This window comes from Platichthys flesus, chromosome 5 (assembly GCF_949316205.1).
Source record: "Platichthys flesus chromosome 5, fPlaFle2.1, whole genome shotgun sequence".
Lineage (NCBI taxonomy): Eukaryota > Metazoa > Chordata > Actinopteri > Pleuronectiformes > Pleuronectidae > Platichthys > Platichthys flesus.
Window position 1 is genome coordinate 4,218,407 of NC_084949.1, and position 23,982 is coordinate 4,242,388.

General features: G+C 41.2%; 1 protein-coding gene across 8 annotated transcripts in view; it reads left to right on the forward strand.

Annotated features, from left to right (window-relative positions):
- The window catches only part of rims1b (regulating synaptic membrane exocytosis 1b), a 66,029-nt gene that overhangs the window by 8,962 nt on the left and 33,085 nt on the right, over window positions 1-23,982 (forward strand). For all 8 annotated transcript variants that reach the window (XM_062387047.1, XM_062387049.1, XM_062387041.1 and 5 more), the window contains exon 2: window positions 10,870-11,083. In XM_062387047.1, coding sequence (XP_062243031.1) covers window positions 10,870-11,083 — 214 coding nt within the window. The remainder of the gene's footprint in view (window positions 1-10,869; window positions 11,084-23,982) is intronic.

Genomic DNA, 23,982 nt, shown 5'->3' on the forward strand with positions numbered 1-23,982 from the left:
TAAGTGTTTAGCGACTATAAAGATTTCCTGGCTCATGATGGTGACAGCCTTATCAGCTGATACAAACTCTATAGAGCCATCATCTTGAATCTGTAAAGAACGGGGTCCAGTATCACACAGACTTACCTAAATCTACAAAACACACCAAAGTAATAACCACTCTGGAATAATTAGCCGACAGGTCTGTGTCTGATATGATTAACACTGTATACTTTTCACTGTTCTCCTTAAAGCCCATTTTGGGAATAATAGAGTTATAGTTATGACAGCAAATTAAGTTTGGGAGTGTTTTACATCATTCAGTTCCACCCGACAGCAGAGAAGATTAACTGACTCAAGACACTGCCTGACGCTGCTCCTGCGAACTTTGGTTGATGCTGGACAGTATCAATGGAATTTTACCACAGTATACAGTGAAACCAGCAATCGTTCATAGGCAGTGCAGTAAATATTTTACAAATGATTGTACTATGACTTTTTGTGTTTTAGAGGGACTATCTATAAACACAACAATAGTTGACTGATGGGAGTTAAGTAGTAATGTTGTCAAAAATATTTGGGTCTTTGAATCAGCTTTCGGCCATGTAACATATATTTAAAATAAAATCACAGTCACACCTACACTTCATACTAAATATATTTATATCAGTTCTTTTTTTGTCTATCAGGACAAATGTCCTGAAACCCCTTTAAATCAGTGGTTTCTCAATATCCTGGGTGAACTCAGAAACAGCCTAATAGGAGCGTAAAGTGACAGTAAAAAAAAAGATGTGGCCTGAGAGGATGGGAAGAAATGGTGGCTCGCACTGTGTGGCTGGGTGGGATTGTGAGTTATGGGTTTAGAGGGAGAGACCTGAGTGAGGCTCGGTGAGTGGCCTCTTTAGTGCTTCCAGACCTCCCCAGCATTAAAGTTTAATGATAATGCATTTTGCTCCGGCTGACCAGCCTCTCTGAAAAAGAAAGAGTTTAATGAATTTACCCCACAATAAGGTTTTCATAATTTTTTCCAAAATACTTCTACTGCCCTTTTGAAAATATTTACAACAAGCAAATGCAATACTAACCCTAAGACATAGTAGTAAGGAGTGCAGTGTCTCTTTTATGTGTGATATGGTTTAATCTTATTTTAGTCCAGTTAGGGAGCAATTGAATACAACATTTGGTGTGTGTGTGTATGTATGTATGTATGCATGTATGCAGGGGTGGGTACAGTAAACAGTACAGTACTGTACAGTGGGTACAGTAAACAGTACAGTAAACAGTGACTCAAGTACAGTAAAAAAGTTTCTCATAAAAAACTACTCGTACAGTGAGTAGCTTCTTTAGAATGTATTGCATTCAAACAGGATATTAAGATGTAATAACAATGTAAAGTGCACATTGATTGTAATAAATAAAGTGACATATTCAAAACTAGGCAAATGCCAAAATACATGTTGTTCAGCTATGTTTACTTTCAAAAGCACTTCACTGAATCCACATAGGAAAGGCTTGGGTGCAGCCTGCATTGTGCATGCAAATACATTCTGTTTCTAAAACAAAATGTTAACCTATTTAGGCCAAGATAGGAAGATGCAGAAATAAAAACAATATTCCAATAAATGTAGCAAAAAAAAACCTCAATGCCATATGGTATACATCTTCAAAACTAGGTCGTGAGATAAACAGGAGAAGAGCACAAATATATCCACATGATGTCATTTCAGTACCATATGCAGAACTGATAAAAGACAATATACAAATAAAAAAAACTATCAATACCTGCAGGAGTACCTGCATTCTACTAAATACACTAAATCTTTTGAAATTTAAAATATGTAACATAAACTGAGGAACAAAATATGAACTAGCCTATCATTAAAAACCCTTTGCTCTGCTTTTCCCACATGTTTTCAAAACATCCATCCATTGAATCAAGGTCTCACCTATTCTCTCCGCATACCGCGGTAGATAGTGAAAATTATCTTTTACCCCAGTTATAATGTTTATCTGTTCACTCTGTTTCAAACCTAAATATTTGCATCCCTTCCTGCATCCTTTCCAAAGTAACAGCAATATTTTTAAAAGGTTTTATTTTAACAAGATTTTTTGTGCTATGACAGGACCGGAAGGTTTCATAGTTTAGCATCCAGGCAAGTAGTTACCTATATAGCTGCACTGTAATTCAAAGAAATACAGTGATCATTCCAGAAACCTCACATTGCAGAGCTGGTGCATGTCTGCTGCGTAGCAGACATGCACCAGCTCTGCAGCAGACACGCAGCAGACACGCAGTCAGAGAAACGTGACACGCAGCAGATGCGCAGAGCCACTGTTGGCTCAGGCAGCTACCGGGCCCGGACAGTACACTCTCACAAAATAACAGTGTCCGCTTAGCTCAAAGTTTTAAAATGTATAAATCATAGACATCATAGAAGTGTGTGGCCCATTGTAATGGGGTAAAAAAATGAATAATGAATGAATAATCTTCATTACACCATCATGTCACCTGTAGATCACTGTGCATGGAGGTTGGTGAGGGGGAAATCAAGTGAAGAGCTGGAGGAATTGAAGATGATGATGAAGAATGGGGGGCAACTGAGGCAGTGGCAGCTATAGCTGAGGCTGCTGGGATAGAGTGAGAGGATTAGAGGCTGCGTGTAATTACTCCACAACTACTCCATCAATTAGAGTCATGGCTTACACATCACCCAGCAGGCTGTGTGAGGTCAGATGCTTTGTACACTGCATGTGATTTGTGTACTGTAAGAAACAGAGAGGACAATGCAGAGTGAACTGTATATACTGTATACAGCGGAGTGGAGAAAACGATTGGAGAAATGCGATGTGGAATCCAATATACAGTACTGAGGACATGACAGAGAAAGGTATGGCAAGTAAGAAAAGGAAAGGAAATGGGGGAGAGATATATAAATGGAATATGAGGAAAATATAAATGCACGAAGGAGAGAGACAGAATGATGGATACACACAGATATGCACACATACTCACCCTGACAATGCCAGAAAAGCACTCTGCTTCATAGATTTTGGTAAAACACTTATAACATCAATAGTTATCAACATCCAGGCACTGACTCTGGGAGGGGCGGCTGCTGAAGACTGCTTGGCTGTGTGTAGCAGAAGGATTCAGTCTGTGTTACCAGAGTATGTTAGCATGGCTGGATTTGCATTTGGCTTCACAGAAATTGCAGTGAGCTTTGTCTGTGTCAAATTTTGAAAAGTTAAACCATACTTGCTGTATTGTCAAATTAGTTTCTTCTTCTTCTTCTTCTTCTTCTTCTTCTTCTTCTTCTTCTTCTTCTTCTTCGGTTTTTGGATTTACTACCGTCACCCACTGATCTGGAGTGTGAACTCATGTTAATCTCTCTTTTGCCTCCAGTTACTGAAATGTGCCACTTGTTTTGTAACGTGAATCATACTCAGTAGTACTAACATAACTCTACCAGTGTCCTCAAGACTAATGAGTTTGGCACTCAACCCTGTTTCATGCTCATGTTTGAGAGGGACCAGTACGACCTCAGGCCCTGTTCATCACCACGTGTCTAAATGCATCTTGAGTGCATTTACCCCTGTGTCCTGGACTGCTCACTTGTGATTTTCTCATGCAAGACTCATGTCAGTACCAGGTATAAATGGTGCCTCAGTGTGGCCTGCTCCTGGCAAAGGACGTACTGGCAATGGACACATTTCACTGTTCAGAAGAAGTGGTAGAGTTTTGGCGGCTGTGGCTGAGGGGTAGAGTGGTCGTCCTCCAACCTGAAGGTCGGCGGCATTTGGTAAAGCAGCAAACTGCTGCTTTTCTTTACCCCTCTCTTACTTATTTTCCTCGCTGACATTGACCACGCTGACTCTAGCAGGAACGTTATGTATTTTTATTCCTTGTGTCGACACATAAAACCTGTTTTCATTTAAATATTACTCATGTGCTTGCTTTTCCAAACCAGTGTCGTTGACATCTATTCTTTTCCTTTTTCTCCTTGTTCTCATCCTGCCCATCTTCTTTATATCATTCTGTCTCCATCCTCTTTCTATCATCCACTCCTCTTCTCCAGTGGTATTTTTAGAGTGGCTCCGGATGCATCGCCTTCTCTCTTCCGATGGTCTCTGGCCCACGCCTGTTTCCGTCTTGGCTCTCTTTGTTCATCCTTTAGCTTTTTCACTGGTTCTCCTTCCATCACCACCTCTTCCTTCTCCCTGCAGACATCTGTTTGTCTATCCATTTCTTTCTGAGAGGGGAAGACTTCTGGGATCGCCAATACACCCTTCATCTGTTCACCTCATCTTACGGACTCTCTTTTTTTTACCCCACCGTCTCTTCTCTGTGTCTGCTCTCTTTCATTTATCACCCCTGATCACTTCGCCTTCCCCCGACTCCTCCTGCTCCCCTCGCTGCCTCACAGCATGTGCCAACATGTCTGTCGTCTTCCCTGGTCTCTGGCTCCCTTTAGAAGCAGAGCTGTTTTTATTCAACACTGTGCTGTCATCAGTGTTGGGACTGTTGATACAACATGCTTGTTTTTTTCGTTCATATAAAAACTTTTAAAAATGTGCCAGTGTTGTTACAGTTTGCTGAGCCCCGCCCCTGAACAGTGATTGTCCAATCGCAGTCCTAGCATGTTGTCCACATTCTCTAATGATCTGTATAAGGCAATACATTGTATCTCAATAGTGTTGTTTCTTTTGTCTTAAGAAAAACAAAACCTGTAAGGAGTGGATTTAAGCATGAATAGCTTCCCTAGCTCCCTACCTTAATTTCCTACACAGGCATGTCGTAAGCTAACTACATTATTTAAGTAACTCTTCAGAACTGGCACATCTATGGTCCTACAAGGTCCCATTACATTAAAGTTTGGAGTGATCAATATTTCAACTGGGACATATTGTGAAAATATATTGTAGATTTATTGGCCATTTATTGAAAACCTAAAAATAAGGTTTCTTATTATTAAAATTAACAGTTATCATTTTAGCCAACAAAGTCCACAGATGCGGGCTAGAAATGAGAAACCTGCTTTTGTTTACTTCTGTAGTAAACTTAAGACCAGTTGTTTTATAACCATATGCAGACAGAGAGACAGACAGACAGACAGACAGAAGGATGACAGACAGACAGACGGACAGACAGACAGAAAACATACCACCTGCTGTTTTAACCACAATTCTGAAAATGTATTCGAATTAAAAGAGGAAATGTTGTAGATTAGCCTTATCTTGTAGCAATAAGCAAATGATGAGCTCTATAGGTTACTGGTCTACATCATCGGATGCCATCAAATATGTATCAACAACATACATGTCAGTGGCTGTTTTCTTCTCAGGCAAATATGAATGATCCTAGAAATATGCTGAAGCTTTGCTGTAGATTGTTAGTAGGATGTAGATGCTAACAGGGATGTGTGTCAGAGTGCACATACCTCAGTCAATCTGCACCAACTGACCCGCACAAATATGGTAATCAATCACGTTAATCTATGTTCTCGTCTTAATGACCACTCAAAGCACTTTACAGTACAGTTTTCGCCATCCACCAATTCACGCAGGTGCAGCACTTTCTCTATTATATATCATGGGGTTCAGTATCTTGCCGAAGGACATGGCATGCACATTGGGGAAGACGGGGATTGAACTGCCAACCCTCTGGTTAGTGGATGACCTGCTCTTTCTTCTGTACCATAGCTGCCCAGAAGCAATGCATCATTCCGGTCTTAATGATGAACTTGTACAATATAATGTCCAACAGGAGCATGTCTATTCTGTCTTTTTCAATTTGGCCAAATCTGCAAAAGTGGACTTGCACCCTCTGGTGTGAAAAACAGAGAGAGAGATAGAAGGTTTCTTGGTTATTCATAAATAGTCTGCATTCATGAAGGATTCTGGTCTGTTGTTGCCAGCTGCTACTGTGAAAGTCTTCTTCTTTAGGTCATTAAATCACACATGTCACTTCCTGTTGGCTCTTCAATCTTGAGCATCTTTATAACTTTTTTTTGCTTTGAGTCTAATGCCCCACAAAACCTATTCTGTCTCATCACAGACATTTATGATATGACAGTTTCAGCTATTTCTGCAGAAACATACAAACTATTTCTCTAACTTTTTTTGTCTCCAATGGAGAAAGTCTTTGCGTCAACAGGAATCAGCTGATGGGACAGAAATAGTCTCTCTCTTACACACACACACACACACACACACACACACACCATACACAAAAACACACACACATACACACACACACACACACACACACACACAAACTCAGACACACAGATTCCTTGGACATGATCAGCTGAATATTGGTAGCATTAGGAAAATACAAACCAGTACATGCTTAGGTTTTATGTCTTTCACTTTGTTTTACGTTGTATGGGTGTGGGTCTGTGTGTGTATATGTGTATGTATGTGTTTTAACTTGCACACTTGTTTTGACGAAGCCGGTTCCTACAGGACCGAATCACAATGCTGATTTTGGTGCTTCAGTTCAGTGCCTGAGCTTTGTACTGAAATGGTTGCTCTGCTTTCAGGCACCATAAACATCACTGCACGTGTCTAGTTAACACCGCACGTAACTCAGGTGACAACACACTCTGGCTCTGGCAGCCTGTGGTGTTTCCTACATTTAGCTATCGCAAACTCAAGTCGACATAATAACAAAATGCCTAAACCTAAATGGTTGAAATGGAAAAAAGGTCTTTACCAGGGAACAATAACGAATTGTGTGAATTCCTCATCAATCCAATCCAAAAGGTGTGTTTACCTTGTGGCATGGTAACAACAATAAACATGGAGTGGTACCGTCACTGATCGGAGGATACAGTTTTCAGCTTCTCATTGGAAACAACAGTCTCCTGTATAAAATTTCATGTGATTTGTAAACCCATCTGTCCACCCCAGGCCATTGGTCAGCCTGCTGGATCAATTTTTACAAAATAGCTTTCTGTGATTTAATGTGTCTGTATTTGTAGTGCTTGAGGAGCCTGTGGATTTCACCTCTCAAGTCCACACACCAGCACAGTGTATATCCAGTAATAAGTTAACATTAGCGCAAGATAATTCAGGCGTTTACGTAAGAAACTGGAAAAAAAGGACATGGGACTTTGAGAAGGGTTGTGAATTTATCTACACAAGTGACTAACAATGCAAATATTCTCTCCCTGTTTTTGAATGAAATCAGTTGAAGAAAGATGTATCTCCTGCAACAAAATATTTTAGTGCTCCTCCCCCACCTGTGATCCCAGGAATGTTGGGTGACCCACATTGAGGTTCGGTCATGTAGTCAATGAACACACTGTAGAGTGAACACAAAGAACGTGTCCTTACCTGAGAACACATCTCTCCCTGTGTCTCACAGAGTGGATAAGGACGACTGTGGGAGCTGTGTGCTGACTCAGAGGACGGGGATCTCAGAAATCAGGACTATTCATTGTCCTATAAGAGGTTGCACGTTTAACAATGCGTGGTTGGTGAGGTTGCACATGTTGGGTGGATACTGTAGGTGTTTGTATTTGCATATAGTTTCTCTCCAGCTGTCATTGACATTGTCATTGTGACTAGAAATTGTGCAGAATATCTATATTTGTTGCCAGGCTGACACTTTCCCTTTGCACCCTTGGTGAGAGGATGTTACCATGACACATTCTTTGTCACTGACATGATGCACTGTGAAGCAGTTCCAAAATGGAGAAAGAAAACTGAAGCCATAACGTTTCTCTTTGTTTGTCTGAACTACGAACTAGGCTACAGATACAAATGCAGTGATTATAATTTGAAGCAGGATGAATCAATATTCATTATTGACTACATGAAATGGGCTTTGTTAATCCGTTTTTGCATCTCGCAGCTTCTTGTCTTGGTTTTCAGGCAGCATCTTTGCAATTATGCTCCAGTTTCACCAGCCGAGTTTCCAGTGGTAGCAGGCGGCTGTCCTGAGCATATTACTGTAATTCTGTTCAACATAGCTGTTATAGTTATTCACGTTGGTGGAGGCCCAGAAAGAGCAACAAAAAAAAAGTGAATTCAATGGCACAGAAGCATGAATCAAAACTCATTAATGACCATGAGTCTATTATAGACATGATTGTATGTCAGTGTATTGTTTTCAACTTGTTTTACTGACCCCAAATGGCTAAATAAACAACCAGTTACAACCACAACAAAAACAATTTTAGGTACATGAGAACATATTATAACACAACTAATGTTGTTGGGTCCAGATTTTGGTGAATGCTCACTGACATCAATTACACACATTGTGTTGAATTACTTTTTCTAAAGAGATTATAGTCCAGATTAGACGTTAGAATATTTAAGATAGAAATAAATTCGTCAAAGAGGATGAGACACTCCTCACTGCTGCAGTGCTCCCTCGTGATTTAGGCTGAGAACACCAATTTATTTATATATATTTAAAAAGTCACCTTGTGCTGCTTTACCAATGCATGTCTGCTGAATGTGTGGAAGCAGTAGAAAAGACTGATGAAACCATGGCTCTAAGAACAGCAACAGCTGGTGCACTGACTCCTGCTGACACCCAGCACTTGATGCCACCATGTTGCCATGACAACTGCCTGTGCACCCTCTGTTTCTGACAGCTGTTCCCATGGTGCCTGGGCTTGGCTCAGCCTCTGGACTCCCATTGGCAGGATAGATAGCTTCTTGGGGTCAAATGTCACTTGGATGACGTCGGTGCTGTAGCTGTGTCACGTCCTTTTTCCATTAGAATTACGTACGTATTAGCTTAGTTTAGGTTTGTGTCGACTCCAGAATCCATTTATCATAATTTCAGTTCAAGCTAAGACTTCTTTAAATAGTTTTATAGTGAAAGATAATATTCATGTACAATTCAAATTCATACATTCCATGAGTGTTTTTGAATTTATAGACTTCGCATTTTGTTTCCCACTGGATAATGTAAAAACTAAAACAACGTGTATTTGTACGTTCATGGAATAATTATTGTTGTCATGCAAATAATCCTCTTAAAATATAGCACTAGATAAGGCAGTTCTTACCGTCTCTCTTTTCCCATAAGATCAAATGATTCAAGTTGATATAAATAAAAGGGTTCAGATTAGCCAGAAGCTAGCTCAGATTCCAAAGTTTAGGGGTTCCCAAACGGTTGTTTAACAAAGCCATAGCTACTAGCAGTGCTAACGGGTTCATCTACAGTTCACACACTAACTATTTGGCTTAGTAGATAGATTCCTAGGAACCAGTTTGAATAGCAAGCATTAAGTTTAACTTTGTATAAATTTTGAACAAATAATGCAAACGTAGAACAAATTATATAATTTTGATTAAAAAAATTAAACTGTATTCTGTATTGACCATGTATTCAATTTGCACAAGATTATCTTTCAAGTTCTCCTTATACACCTTCAGCAAGTTTTTTAGAAAACCATGTGTTACAAAGTTTCATTCTGTAACCTTAACAGTGTATTTTTTACAGAATGTACACATTTCATTAAAAATTTCCAGTGACATAATTACTGTCCCAACCATTGCCTATGTCAGCTGATTGGCCAAGATGTGTCCCAGTCTGCTCGTCACCTCACTGGTCCATCTGTGTTTGGTGGCAGTCTGCTGTGTCTGCTCCATAGCACTCGCCACAGGCAGCTAGAAAGGCTGTAGTGAAGAAGAACTACCTCTGTCTACTCTATTTTGTGGCATTTATGTAAAGTTTTGTTGATGGGCGGTTTTTAATGTAAAAAAATCAGTATTCAGCGAAGGCTCATTGTTCCTGGACTTTGGATGGGTGATGGCGGAGGACAGCTCTTTGTTTTATTTCGACCAACAAAAGCTGCTGACAACAGATCAGCTGTTATGTACTCTACCTCTTTTTTAGCTGGCAGCTGAACACCTTTAGACAGGAGGACATGTCTACTTTCAAAAGTGGCAGGTGATCAATTCAACCGGAATATTTTTGGATTGTTTGGTGGTTGGTTGGACAAAATGACCAAGTGGAACTTTGCCTTGCAACATGTGATTATAGATTCTAGTTAATCAACTGCTCTGTTACACTTGTATTTTAAGAATTTTGCAGGATTTCTAGAGGTGTCCAGTGTTCTGCTAATAGTCAGCCTTCCACTTATCAACTTTCTTTTGTGGGTGAAGAGATTCAGTGTGAATGCCTCATTTTTTCTTCAACAAATGTGCAAATGTATAAATGCCAGTGCTTTACATGGTCTAGCTGTCTCAGTTTTCGCAAATGACTTGCAGAGTCAGTGTGCTGCCAGAGAAATAACCAGAGTTTGTCTACTTCCACAAATAGGCAAATTAACTAAAAGGCTGTTACTGTAATGAAGCCATCTCCTTCCTCTCTATCTTTCTCACTCAGCGAGGTCATTAAAGTGCCTGTCTTGGTCCCCTCTATGAGAGCCATGGTATGCTTATGCTGTATTCCTTTGACAGTTGTGTTGAGAAAACATTGTGCATGTTTCCACAGGTCCTGATTTTCAATTCACACTTGGGTTATTTCAATCATAGACATCCCAGGAAGAAGAGGGGAAAGGCTGTGAGCCAACGAGCAATACTGAGCCATAGTTTATTTTTATTGCGTGAATTAATTAAATTTTTGGAAAGGCACCTTTCAAGTGGTGCTCTTGATGCCAGCTATTTAGCCAAAACTGAAATGTTGTTCTCAAACACACACATGCATAAAACTGCTTTGTGTTTCTGTGTTTCTGTTTATTCATTCAAAAAAATGTATCACTGATTCAGAAATCCCTCCAGGACCTTTTCTGTTTTAGTTTTTGTAAATGTGTGGATACAGGACGTTCTGAACTGTGCTAGAAGATAAATTAGTAATATTTTTTGAGTTCATGATGTACAACTAACGGGCAATGTTCAACTTTTCTCTTCCCCTTCTCTTAGAACACTGCACCAGCAGTTTGAGAGCTACAAACAAGAGGTGCGTCGCATCGGGGCGGACACACAGCGTCAGCCGACCCAGCAGAAGGACGATGCGCCCACCTGCGGAATCTGCCGCAAGACCAAGTTTGCTGACGGCTGCGGTCACCACTGCTCCTATTGCCAGACCAAATTCTGTGCTCGCTGTGGAGGGCGGGTCTCTCTGCGCTCCAACAATGTGAGAAACTTGACATCTGACATCTTCTTTCATCCTCTTGTGCTCACCTCATTACGGCTGTAGTTGTACTGTTGCTCCTTCCGCTTCTGTGTGTTTGTTGACGTCTGCTTTTTTGCTCCCTGGTCACACTTTGGTGAGACCAAAGTGTATTGGGAAAATGGCTTCGCACCAGTCATCGACTTATTTTACATCTGAGGCTGCAGTGTTAGTGTTGTGGAATGGTTATTAAGTGAAACACTTGAGATCACTTGTGTGACTGCACGTCAGCCATCAAGCCTAGATGTCCCACAGTGACAGTGCTGCTCCCCTCAAGCAAAGTGTCCTTGCAAAGACCAGGGCCAGTGAAAACCTTTCCATAAAAACTTCCATACTGAAAACAGCTTAGAGAAAAAAAAATGGTGTTGTTGTGAGGGACAACAGTTGGAATCTTCATTTAGAGCAATCAGATTCAAACCTGGTTTCACAGCAAAGACTGTGGCTCAACAATTTCTCAAACAACACTTGCAGCATCATCCACTTATTTTCTGTCAACATCTCTTTGCTTCAATTTGATCCCAACCCATGTATTATAATATATTTTCACCAATTCCAATTGATGAAGGTTATTATTGAACGCCACTAGTCACAAAATGTAAACTGTTTTGGGACATACTGATGTTATATGGACAGACATCAGTCAAGTCTATTGGCAGTGAGTATTTGATTTGATTGAATGGTGCACTCTTCTCCATTAAACATTTATCTGATTCTGCTTTATCAAAAGAGGGTGGCAGTGTAGCTGGGAAAGTTATGTGATTTGTAAATGTTCTTTTAATAAAGAAGTCACTTAGTAACAATACTAATAATAATTATATACAATTTGTTAAGATTTTTTTTCCTATGCTTATTTAAAGGACACAATGTACTTGAACAATGCACACTACTCAACACGTATTCAATGATGTGTGTCTTTGCTCAAAGCTATAGAGCAATAACAGTGAACAAGGAATGACTTAAAATAGCACCTTACTGAATTAGGAATTGTGAGGGATGGTGGACATATCATTGGCCCCTCTGTGTAAATTATAGCTTTTTTATTGCTTCTGATATGGAAAACCCCTTGAACTGCCACTGTTGTGAGGCTGAAGTTATGCAGTGCTTTAAGCTAAATGACAACATCAGTTTGCAAACATGCTCACATTCATAAATGTGCCCATTGCCAAATAGATATTTTCCATGTGTTTAATATGAATACAAATTATCAGAATTCAAACCGCAGCAAATTAAAACCATTGATAAGAATCTAAGACCTGACTATCAGATTGTATCAGTCTGGCCACCACCCATAAACCAAACATGTTTGAGCTATTTTAAGTCCCAGCCCTCTCCCATCCAAACGTTCTCTGGGCTCCCCTCCAACCCAAGAGAGAGGACCTCCTCCGACTCTGTTACCTGGACATGGCCACTACACCCTTGGCCTGCTGGTCCCCAATCTGTTCAGCATCCGCCCATCCCAGCTTGACCTCTTCTCACACTAGCACAACATGAACTCAAAGGCCTGGGGATAAACATAGTATCCCTGATGGTTAAGTCATTAATATTACGTTGACAGAGGCAGGCTGTAACGTGGAAAACAAGAGACTAGCGTGGAGTTAATGTGATCTATAAATAACAGAAATAAAGCTGTACATTCAGCCGAATGAAAAGATTCAAAATAACATAAATCAGTATCTTTTTTCAAATAAGGCATGTTTTATTATGGAAAGCTTAGGCTTTCCTTCAAAAGGATTTGTGAAAATGCAACTACTTAAATTAACCACTTAACCAAAACAGATCATGTCACAATTTTATTTATAAAATCCTCATAAAGGATAAGAGTACATTCATTATTTCATTTTATACGTGTATATTTTCGAAAGGTTGTGTTTGTATGTGTTTATTTGTGTGTTTGTGTTTTTGTATTGTCTGTGTGTATATGTATTGTGTGTGTTTGTGTGTGTGTGTGTGTGTGTGTGTGTGTGTGTGTGTGGTAGGGATGCTATGGAAGTGATGAAGCTCCTTTAGTGTTGGTGGTGCTTGTCTCTGTCCTAGGTTCTACAAAGAAAACTTTTAAAATCCCTTCTCAGATAAGATGTCACACACAACGTACATTGATGGCATTGTAAGGGTCAGTAAAATAAAGGATATGCGTACAAATATGAGGCCATTGAGTTTCATTTGCTCGTAGGCAGCTTATTGTAATAATTAATCAATTCCTATTGGCAGAGCTGTGCAGTGCTACCCTGTGCCCCTGCAGAAGGCATCACAGCATCAGGCTAAACACCATCCAACATTGATCATACCATGAGCATTCCCCTTGCCTAACATGGTGGAAATGGACATATTGTATTATATTACAAGTAATAAAATAATACATTTGTCAAATGGTAGTTGTATTAATCTACAGTATTGATGACATTAAGAATTATATAAAAACAACAACCTCTTTAAAGTATCTTGAGATCAAAGGAAAGATTAGGTAGCTCAATGATATTTCAAAAGATTTTTTAGTTTTGCCTTATATATAATCTTAGGTGTTTTTATTAAAGCATGAACTAAGCAGCTCTAACACGCGGATATATGACAATTAAAAGACAATGAAGGGTTTTTGTTCCAGAGAAGGAGTTTTAGTTAAGATGAGGGTGGTGCAGGAAAGTACTTTTGCTGTCCCGGTTTCCTCTCGGTGTTGAGGAGCTGTGATTCATACTGATGTTGTCACAGGTCATGAGTCACGCCCAGGTCATGCCAAGCTGGGTCATGCATGTCGCTGCAGCAAAACATGTCAGTGGTCACTTACATTCCCATACTGTCGTCCCCACCGCCTCAGACTCTGTCACTGATGATGAAGTATGTGTATGAGTTCTGCCGAATGTAAATAACAAATGTTTGCACCACATCCTCCTTTCCCCTCTTCTCCCACGATCTGTCACAAACTTGCCCTCTCTTCATCCCTGTTTCTTATATCCTTTTATGCTCTTTCATTTTTCCCCTTTCCTTCCTTGCTCCACTCCATACCTCACTTTTCTCAATTCTCACTGCTACCTGGACTGCATGCATCAAAGGAAGACAAAGTGGTTAGCATTTTATTTTTTGTTCTCTCTGTGTTGTGAACGTGATGTTTGTGCCACATAAATGCTGACCGTGTTCAAATCTGGAGGTGAGATTGTTCGCTTACACACCTACTTCTGCCCCGGAGAGCTGATGTAAACTATATGTTTAGTTTCTTTCGTGTTGGCCAGACCTACAATCTCACAGCCGAAAGAAAAGGGGTTGAAAAAAACATCAATATCAATTGCAAGAGACTAAGCTACTGGATCGAAGTGAAGCCATCAGCTGATAGTTCATAGTTTCTGTTAACTATGGTTTTTCAGAGAAGTGACTGTACTGTGTAGGGCAGAGCCACCTAGATCTATTGTGTCCTCAGCAGATTTGTTCTCCAGCATAAACCCTGTCTAACAATGTGTCCCATGTCTGTCTCCTCCCCCTGCAAAGTGTGTCATAGTGAAGGACAGGGTAAGGCTCGCTGAGTTTCGCTGCATGGGTCACCACTATTGTCTCCCCTCCACACTCGGGTCTGTTCTCATTCACAGCATCAGAACAGGAATTCAGACCCACAATCCAGTTTCTGTGTGACAGATCCTTGTGGATAAGCTGTCCCAGGGGTGATCCTGCATCACTACTCTAATTCTGAGAATGAATGCAGACCCTGACAATTGATCACAGTGGGCAGAACGAGCATGAGCCGTAACATAGGCTGTCTGCAGGGGCGTCTGAATTGTCTGACCCATCCTGACCCCTCTTCCTATGGCTGTAGGCATGGCTGTGCTGGGAGGGGGCAGTATATAATATAATTGGAAAAAATCTTGGCAAAAACAATGATGAGAGATTGGCATTTCAGCTGGCATGCTTATTAGAAAGCACTCAACCCATCTGAATGCATTATAAATGCACAATGCCTGTGCATGCTTTCCCTGCCTGCGTGTTTGAGACCAGACCAGCCTTGCCATAGGGAGATGGGAGGGGCCCAGGTACTGTATGTGTTCCACTTTGTCCACTTCCCCCCAATGCTTGGTCACTGCAAACGTGTTGTTACTGCTGCGCCCTGTCAAAGAGATGACGAAGTGAATGTGAGGGAGCTTTAGTTTGGGATGTTGCACAGCCCGGTGACAACCTAACAATTAGGAACTGGTTCACTGAGAAAGGCAGCAGATGGCGCTAATTGTCCAGTCAGTCGTTATACCACTGCAGAAGAAGAAATGGTGTTATTTAATAAGGAGTCAAACCATCAATGCTCCAAAAAAGGAAGTGTAATAAATGGATATATTGGAAAGTGTGGTGACAGACAGCAAATGCTTGTTTCTTGTGTTAATTCCATTGCAGCCTTCTCATTGGTCCACTCATTAAGACGTTTTTGTCTACCTGAACTGAAAAAACATTTTTAAAATTTGTTTTAACAAATATGCATTCAAAATAGCTGGTTGGAAACCCAGATGACCACTCATCAAGCACATTCTCGGTTGATCATACCTAACTTTCTATAGCTGATGAAAACTGCTAGCTGAGGCTGTCGGCTAAGTTTTAACTATGGCATAGCTGTCACGCTATCATGAAGGGAGGGGTTGGCAAATGTCGGTTCTTGTTGTGGTAGCACATCGTTTTACTGGTGGTACTGTGCATGGTTTCTTGCCTTAAAAGAAAAATTAATAATGGAGAGAATAGGTTATTTGGGCCCTAATAGAGTAATGATTGCTCTTAAAAGATCAAAGTCATAATTCTTCATTAAATCTTTGTTTTATATTTTGGTTGACCTATGCACTCAAATGATCCTAAATGTTTCCAACAGTGTTCAAATCCAGAGAAATTAGAGATTTCATTATATTAGTCTTTCATTTGCGTAATATCCCCTTTACCCGTGGTTTTGCCAGCTTCTGCTGTACCTTCCGGGGGTAACAAGATATGATAGAGGAAAAACACACATTTAACAAGTCAGCCAGTGAACTGCTGTTTCTTCTACTGTTCCTATTTGTTAATCATGATGGATCAAAGATCATGTTTAGTCATTGCCGCTTGATGTGTAACATGAATACAAATTGAATACATTCATTCATCTGTGGATATGATTTGGCCTGAGGTGCGTTGATTTTCATGAGCAATGGTGGTGAAGACAACAACTCCCATGATCCCAAGCTGCTCCATGATGTTTTCAAATTAGGTCTTTTGTTATTGTTTTTATTGAGAGACCTCAAGTGGCAGAAGTAACATATTGTTTGTGTAAAGCTATTAAATTCCGTATGCTTGAGATTAAAGGATAGAATAATGTTGTTATATTTCCACCCCTGTCCTGGGTGTACCCTACCCGTCCATGTCTGCTGGGTGGATATTTTCATTGTCTGGATCTAATAGTCACTTAATTGACAAAAACACAAACAAAATACCTCATTACTAGGGATGTCACGAGAACCGATACTTACGATACCTTTCGATTCTAAAATAACAAAACACAGACGATGCCCATTTTTTTGAAGCACCATAAGAACCGTGAGCACCGATGCTAGCTGTTAGCATCGGTGCTGCACTTCTTCTTGAGCTGCAGCGCTGATCTCTGAGCAGCTGAGACCAGAGAAACTCGGTGTTTTCACTGTTTCCACTGATAAGAAGCAGCCGGTCAGTCAGTGAGCGACTGCTTCACGTGAATGAGCTGTGATCTCACTGTGTGCGCCGCTCCCCGCTCACTCGCTCAGAGACACAGTCTCTATCTCGGAGCGAGCGCGCGCACACACACACACATCGCCCGCTCCTGGTATTTCATGACGGCCTGACACAATGATGATTTAAAAAATTAACGTGATTTCACTCACGTTCAACATATGAAAACTGATTCGTTAAGTTCGCCGTTCGCGAAAAATATGCGCAACACTGCACAGGAAGCCACTGCAGAGGGGCTGAAGAGTCGCATACGGCTCCGGACCCGCAGGTTGCAGACCCCTGCTCTGGAGGATGAGGTGAAGCGTTTTTTTTACCCTGGTATCGAAATTGGCATCGAGAATCGTGTTATTTTACTGGTATTGGCACCGAATACTACATTTTTGGTATCGTGACACCCCTACTCATTACAGGCCAACAGTTTCAAGTTATATTAATATCAGTATGTGCCAGAAAGGCTAAGCTATACCTGAAGTGTGTGCCAGAGCTGATGTGTATTTCAAAGCCCTGTGTCAGCTTGCCCTGCTTTTTCTCTTATACTGCTGTTATAGCTCGTTAATGGAGCTCTTGTCTATGTCTGCTTAAAGTCTGCTCTAGATGGCCTCCAGAAACTGAACCAACCACTCACCAATTTCTATCCTTTGTAGAGGAGCACTGCCTCCTAGTGGAGTGCAGTCTGGGGCTTGCACCAAACACACTCAAACATACACACACACACACAAATGTATACAAGTACTGAATATACCGTAATCATGCAATTTAAGTCAAGCCAATAGGAAGCACTGTGATCTCGATCTCCTGTACCAATATTAATGGTAATTTATACCAATTTAAGGATTGTGTATGATAATCTGGGCCGTATATATGCGTTCTGCTATTGGCGGGGTAAAACACAGAGTATTATTCTCTCATGAATCATTAAGCACATGACTTCAGCTCTTATATTTATTTGTAAGTATATGGCCCCTGTAAGGCCCACTTTCTACCACCGACGCTCACACACGCACACCCACACACACACACACACACACACACACACACACACACACACACACACACACACACATATACTCAGATTCACACTGAGATAGTCACACACAGAGTCTCGCTCGCTCTCTGCATTAAGCTGACACTGCACTTTTTACTGGAAGGGAGGATGCACTGCATAATTTCAATCATGTTCCTCAGTAATAGATGACTTACCCACTGCTCTCTGCTCCTCCTACTATACTCCGCTCTACTCATACACACAAACATATACACACCCTCTCTCTCTCTCTCTCTGTCCTATGCATTTACATTGAACTTTTATCCCGCTCTTTCAATCTCTCTCCTAATTTCCGTCTTTTCACTATTTCTCCCGCCATAACTGCTACCACTTGCTGTATGAGGCTGATGATAGATGACGGAAACAGCCTCATTCTCAGGACCAGCAGCATTCTTAATACTTGTGTTTTGTAATACCGTAACAGCTCTTTTTCTTATCACCTTCACTGAAAAGTCATGACTGCAAAGTGAAAGCCTACATCTGAATTCAAATCTTTGTGTTCCAGACATACTAGAATATGTTTGTTCTTGTGCAATTAACATTTTATGTAACAATTTCAATTGTGAAATGAGGCATTATTAAAGAAGAAGATAATATGGGGAGTGCACCACACAATTATACAGTAAACACTAAAATAATTACTTAGACTCTGAGCTTGTTTAGACAAACCCTGCATATTGTGGTGGTGTGGACTGTTTCCTGAGGAATGAGATTTTTCTGGTCTGCTCCTTCACAGTTTATCTTCAGATTAGGTTTTGGCTTGTTTGCAAGTATTGCTGTACTGCTTTAAAGGGCCCATATTTTGTAAAATACATTTTCTATCCTTAATTGCCTGAAGGGGTCAGTAGTGACCCTCAAAATATGACAACAGTCACTCCGCAGACTTTTTCACTCAATCCATTCTCAGAAATATGTTTTTGAAACGTCTTGATTCGTACTTCCTCCCCCGTATGAGTCATATGAGATTGCACTTGCCTCTCAGCCCCACCCAGTCTGTACCAGTCCAGCCTCCGAACCCACCACTACCACCAGCGCCCCCCCCCTCCCCTCCACAACAAACGCGACACCAAGCAGACTTGTTGCTGAGCTAGCAGCTTGTTAGCTACAACAGGCTAACGTCAACCAACAACACTGAAAAAACACTGCAGCGTGTAGGTGTGCTCGGCTTATTTCACCACAGACTCTCAGCTTACAGCAACGTATCAAGGATACAGATGTTCCAAACTGCTCACTGCTAGCTCTACAAGCGGTCGACATTACTACGGAGTAAAGTAGACGTTACCCGGGACTGAAACTCCATTGTGAAACTCCGTACTCTAACTCGGAGAGTTACTCCTACATTGGCCGACTGTCCTGCTAAAACTGGAACAAATATGAGGACGGTGTAAATTACTGTTCAGAAACATCCTGTTGTAACCGACTATAAATATGTGGCTGGTCTTCTACAGCTGTACACAAACATACCAGTGTGAATTTCAACTGTGCTTACCAGAGGGATCGTGACCGGTGATAGGCCTGGTCCTGGGTCACTCAAAGTGCATTCAGCCAGTCAGAGAAGGGGCTCTTAAATAATGAAAGAGGCAACCTGTTCTGTCTGCAGCTCCAGAGAGAGGCAGAAGAGAGGACATGGAAATACACATTGCAGTAGTTATTTCGACCTTAAACCACTGATATATTATCTTAAGGGGACCAATACCTCAAATTAAATCCCAGAAAGGTGTAAAATATGGGGCCTTTAATGGTATACTAACTGACCAGAATTACCTTTTAATTTGTACGTAAGGAGAAAGTTCACTGAGAGATTTCACATTTGTGCACATGTATTGCTAAGGTGAAACAACCGATGGTGCTACTTCTGAGTAATTTTCCAACAAACATAAACATTTCAATACATTTACATCATCATGAACATAATTATTAGCTTCTGAGCATTGAATAAATCGCTTCAAGAGTGGTGAGCAATAGAGAAGGGGAAGCACACAGGGAAGAGTCTTCTTCATGATATTGACATCAGCAATGTGAAAGCCGCGTGGATTTAAAGCCACTACAGCTCTGCTTTTCTTTCAGCTGCCCTCACCACTGAATGCACATGGTCAGCTTGCAGGGTTGATCTACTACCTTATTAGGGGAAATGGAGCATTATGCCTTTTTGCGGTGGTCTTTCATCCCACCATTCAGGATTTACCATTCCCTGAACGATAGCAGTTTACACCCAGCGCTGCCTCATATGTCATTCTGTAGAGGTGTGTGTGCGTGTGTGTTGAGCGTAGGGTCACTGCACATGCTGACTTAAAGCCAACCACCCCTTCCCCACTGCTCCTCTTCCCCCAAGGCTCCTATTTATTCTGCCCATTTAAGGAAAAGCTGATGTCCACACATTTCGGGCTTAAATGAATGCTGCTCTCGTCGTGAGCTGCTGTTGAATGCTGCTGCTGTCGGCAGGGCTGCGGTGGCGCACACCTTCACATTCACCGTTTTGTCAGCAGATGGATGGAACAGTGCTGGGAGAGGAAGATGAAGGTAAAGAGGCCAGGGGACAGAGGAGTATGAGTGGCAGGTGTGTGGCGTCTTAATTTGTAAAGTCAGCCAGGTGTGTCAGCGGAGGCAGAAGGTGAGCAGATATTAGGAAATTAGAAAGGAAATGAAAAGGGTAGAGCAAAACAGAAATGGAAGTGTAGGAAAAGAGAGGGAGGAAGGAGAAGAAAGAGAGAAAAGGAACAGGGGATGGAAAAGGAAATAAAGGGCAAAGAAAGGAGAATAATTAAAAGAGAGGAGAGAAAATCAAAGAGTGAGGGGGGAGGAAAGGAGAGAAGAGGGAGCGTACCACATGGGCATATACCCCTTCTCGCTCGGCTGGACCATTTACAGCGTGTTCTCTCTCACCCTGTTTCCTCTCTCTCTTTTCCTGCATTTATTAAAATAAAGTAAAAAAAAGCATCAAAAGCTATCCCCAGTTGGTCCCCAAAGGTAGCCAATGACATGCTTTCTCCCCTTGTCCCTCACTGGCTCTTCTCTGTGATTTGTTTACCATGGAGAAGCATATTTTTTAGACTCAAGGAGGTTGACATTATTACATGACAGCAATGGCACTGCTTATTCTCCACACATACACACACACACATCTTGCCTGCAGGCAATCGCCCACGCCACGCCACGCTCTTCTAGGCAAGAACATTTTAAAAATGTCCTACATAGCGTACCCATATCTCCACATACACAAACACATTCTCACACCACAACACGCAGTGAGGCAGCGAGATGAACTAGAGGTGACACTAAAGCGGGCCGCCCCTAGACGGAAGGAGCTGATTGGTCAGCATTGCTGAGAATCTGACATCATGCTCCGGCTGGTCCACACACACACACACACACACATACACGCACACACACACACACACACACACACACACACACACACACACACACACACACACACAGACTATTGGGTGATGCTTCATCATATCTACACAAACACACACTTGGTTCACACATAATTAATTCCCACATTATCTTTCAGGCTATCCAGGAACACAGCACACAATCATCCAGTAAAGGATTATATGTATTATATGCATTGTGTGCATGTGTGTGTGTGTGTGTGTGTGTGTGTGTGTTGTGCATGCGGGTGTTCTACAACTATTTATTGTTTACTACCCTACCCCTCTGCAATGTGGGCTTTAAAGCACATTACAAACAGAGCAAGGCGTGCCATTAGAAAATTAGATATTTTTCTTGCTTGCTTTGAGATCACACTGGCTTTGAACAGCCTGATTTGTTTTCTTCTACAGTATATGATGCTCTCACTCGTGGATTAAGTTTGTGGATTAGAGCATTTACTCCTCCTCGTTGGCTGTGACTAGCAAACCAAACTAACTGTAGTTGGAGCCCATTGCAATAAATCTGTTGAACGCAGGGTTTGAACTTCCGGGAGTTGGGGCATAAAAAGCCATGAATGTTTTTGCGTTGATTGATTTTCATCTTGGAAAAAACTTGCAACAGCATTTGTTTTTTTTGTATGGGGCAACACGCACCTCAGTTTCTGGTGCGTTTGTGACATCAAACATGACTCACCGTCACAAAAAACGGATTTAAATTCCTCTCCTGGCAATGGGAAAATAATTAATTATCTTTTTGAACGAATACAAGTATTCCTGCAATTTTTTGTGAAAAAGAGGTATAGCTGTACAAAAACATGACACTTTGATCCAACACATTTCTCCTGGCATTAATAGAATACTGACGTTTAATACCAGCCCTACTCAGTGACGCATCATAGACTGCGTAACAACATTTCCACTTCCTCCCACTATTCACAAATGAACCGATGTCCCGTCGACACATGCTCAAAAAATAGCAAGTCTTATTTGAGAAAAAAGGTGGGGGTTTGTGACTGCAGCTAGCCACCAGGTGGCGATCAATGTGCTTTGGCTCTTTTGTCTGGGCACTGGCATGTCATCCATCTCTTATATACAGTCTTCAGGTCAGTCAAAACACCCAAGTTACATATGGGATCGGTTGATTGGCTCCAGTCTTTTGTAGCTTTACAATGAGTGGCTCATTCAATATTGTATAAGTAGCGTAATCCAATCATAATCAGGTATGCAACATGGACATTATGAAACCTCCCCAACGTTACTCTGATGATCAAAACATTATTTGTTGTTTTGTGTTGTAACTGAGACTCTTCTTTTCCTATGGGGGTTTTGCTTGTTTGACTCAGAACCCACTCAGAGAGCTGAGCCTTTTTCTATAGCTATAAAAATACTTGTTATGGATGTTCACATCTGTGATATGAGTTTCCCTTACTGAAAGAGTATGGAGTGTGCCATCTGAAATGTACGGTGGCCAAGAAGTCTAAATCAAAGCACACTAACAAAAAAACTGAGGAAAAAGCCTCTTCACAACTGCAAAAGTGACAACACAACTACAAAAACCACCACACAACAGCAAAAATCACAAAACAGAAACACGATAACAATGGAAGTGAGCGACTACGTATGTTGTGAGATGTTTTTCCTTTTGGATCCTCCAAGCACCTTCACTCTAACACCTCAAATAGACAAGCATCACATTTGAAGCGGCGACAGACGTGTTCGGGGTGCTGTAGGTTAGAAGTTATGAGTTGTGAGCTGGTATTGTCAGCCGATGATGAGTTGAATAATGGTGAGGAGCTGAAAGGATTACTAGCCACCGCTAATCTGTGGGCCCTCAGCTGAGGTAAAGAGGTGGAGAAAGACAGAGAGAGAGAGAGAGAGAGAGAGAGAGAGAGAGAGAGAGAGAGAGAGAGAGGGCGGTGTGTAGCTGGGCGGCTGCCTGACAGCTGTGGGCCGTGCAGGCACTGGATTTACTTTAGATTAGTCTGGACATGCGCCAACTAGGATTCAATCAGGCCATGATGAATGTGCTTTGGTGCGCTGAAGGCTAACTGCTAACTGCTGAAACTGACCGCTAGCAGTCCATCCCATCGGCCGCCTGCGGAGTCATGTATTGGGGTTTTCCTCTTAACCAAGGGAATTTTTTTTTCCAGATTGTGTCAAGATTTTTACGTGGACTACAAGGGACGACTGAGTTTTAACTCGTTTTGGATTTACTCTCTGAAAAATAAACCGCTGGGATTATATATACGGACGGAGATAAATCCTGTTGTTTTTCTGTAGAAGTGAGGGGATATTCAGTAGCCATGGCAACATGTGAGTATTTGATGTAATCACATTTAGAGGCTGAAGAATAGAATTTTATCATTTCTTCTCAACATTGTCAACACTGCCCAGTTATAATGGGGCATTTATAGAATTGTTCAGGTTAAACCAATATGCATACAGTTACACTTTTTCGTTCCATGTTTCCTTCCTCATTTTAACTACTGTGTCACTGTGATGTTGGTAGCCCTTGCAATTGAGATGTTTTTATTATATCACCAATGTGATCATAATGGCAGCACTTTTTTATTAGTCGCTCATTAAAACACAACCTTAAAGGTGTTTCTGTAGTTAAAAAATACAAAAAAACACTAAGTTGTGCTCTCTGATGATGGTTAAGAGTTCACTTATCTGTTTATATGAGTGCACTTAAAATTCTGATTAGCTGGAGTTATAGAGAGGGAAAAGCATGAAGTTAATGTGTTGTACTT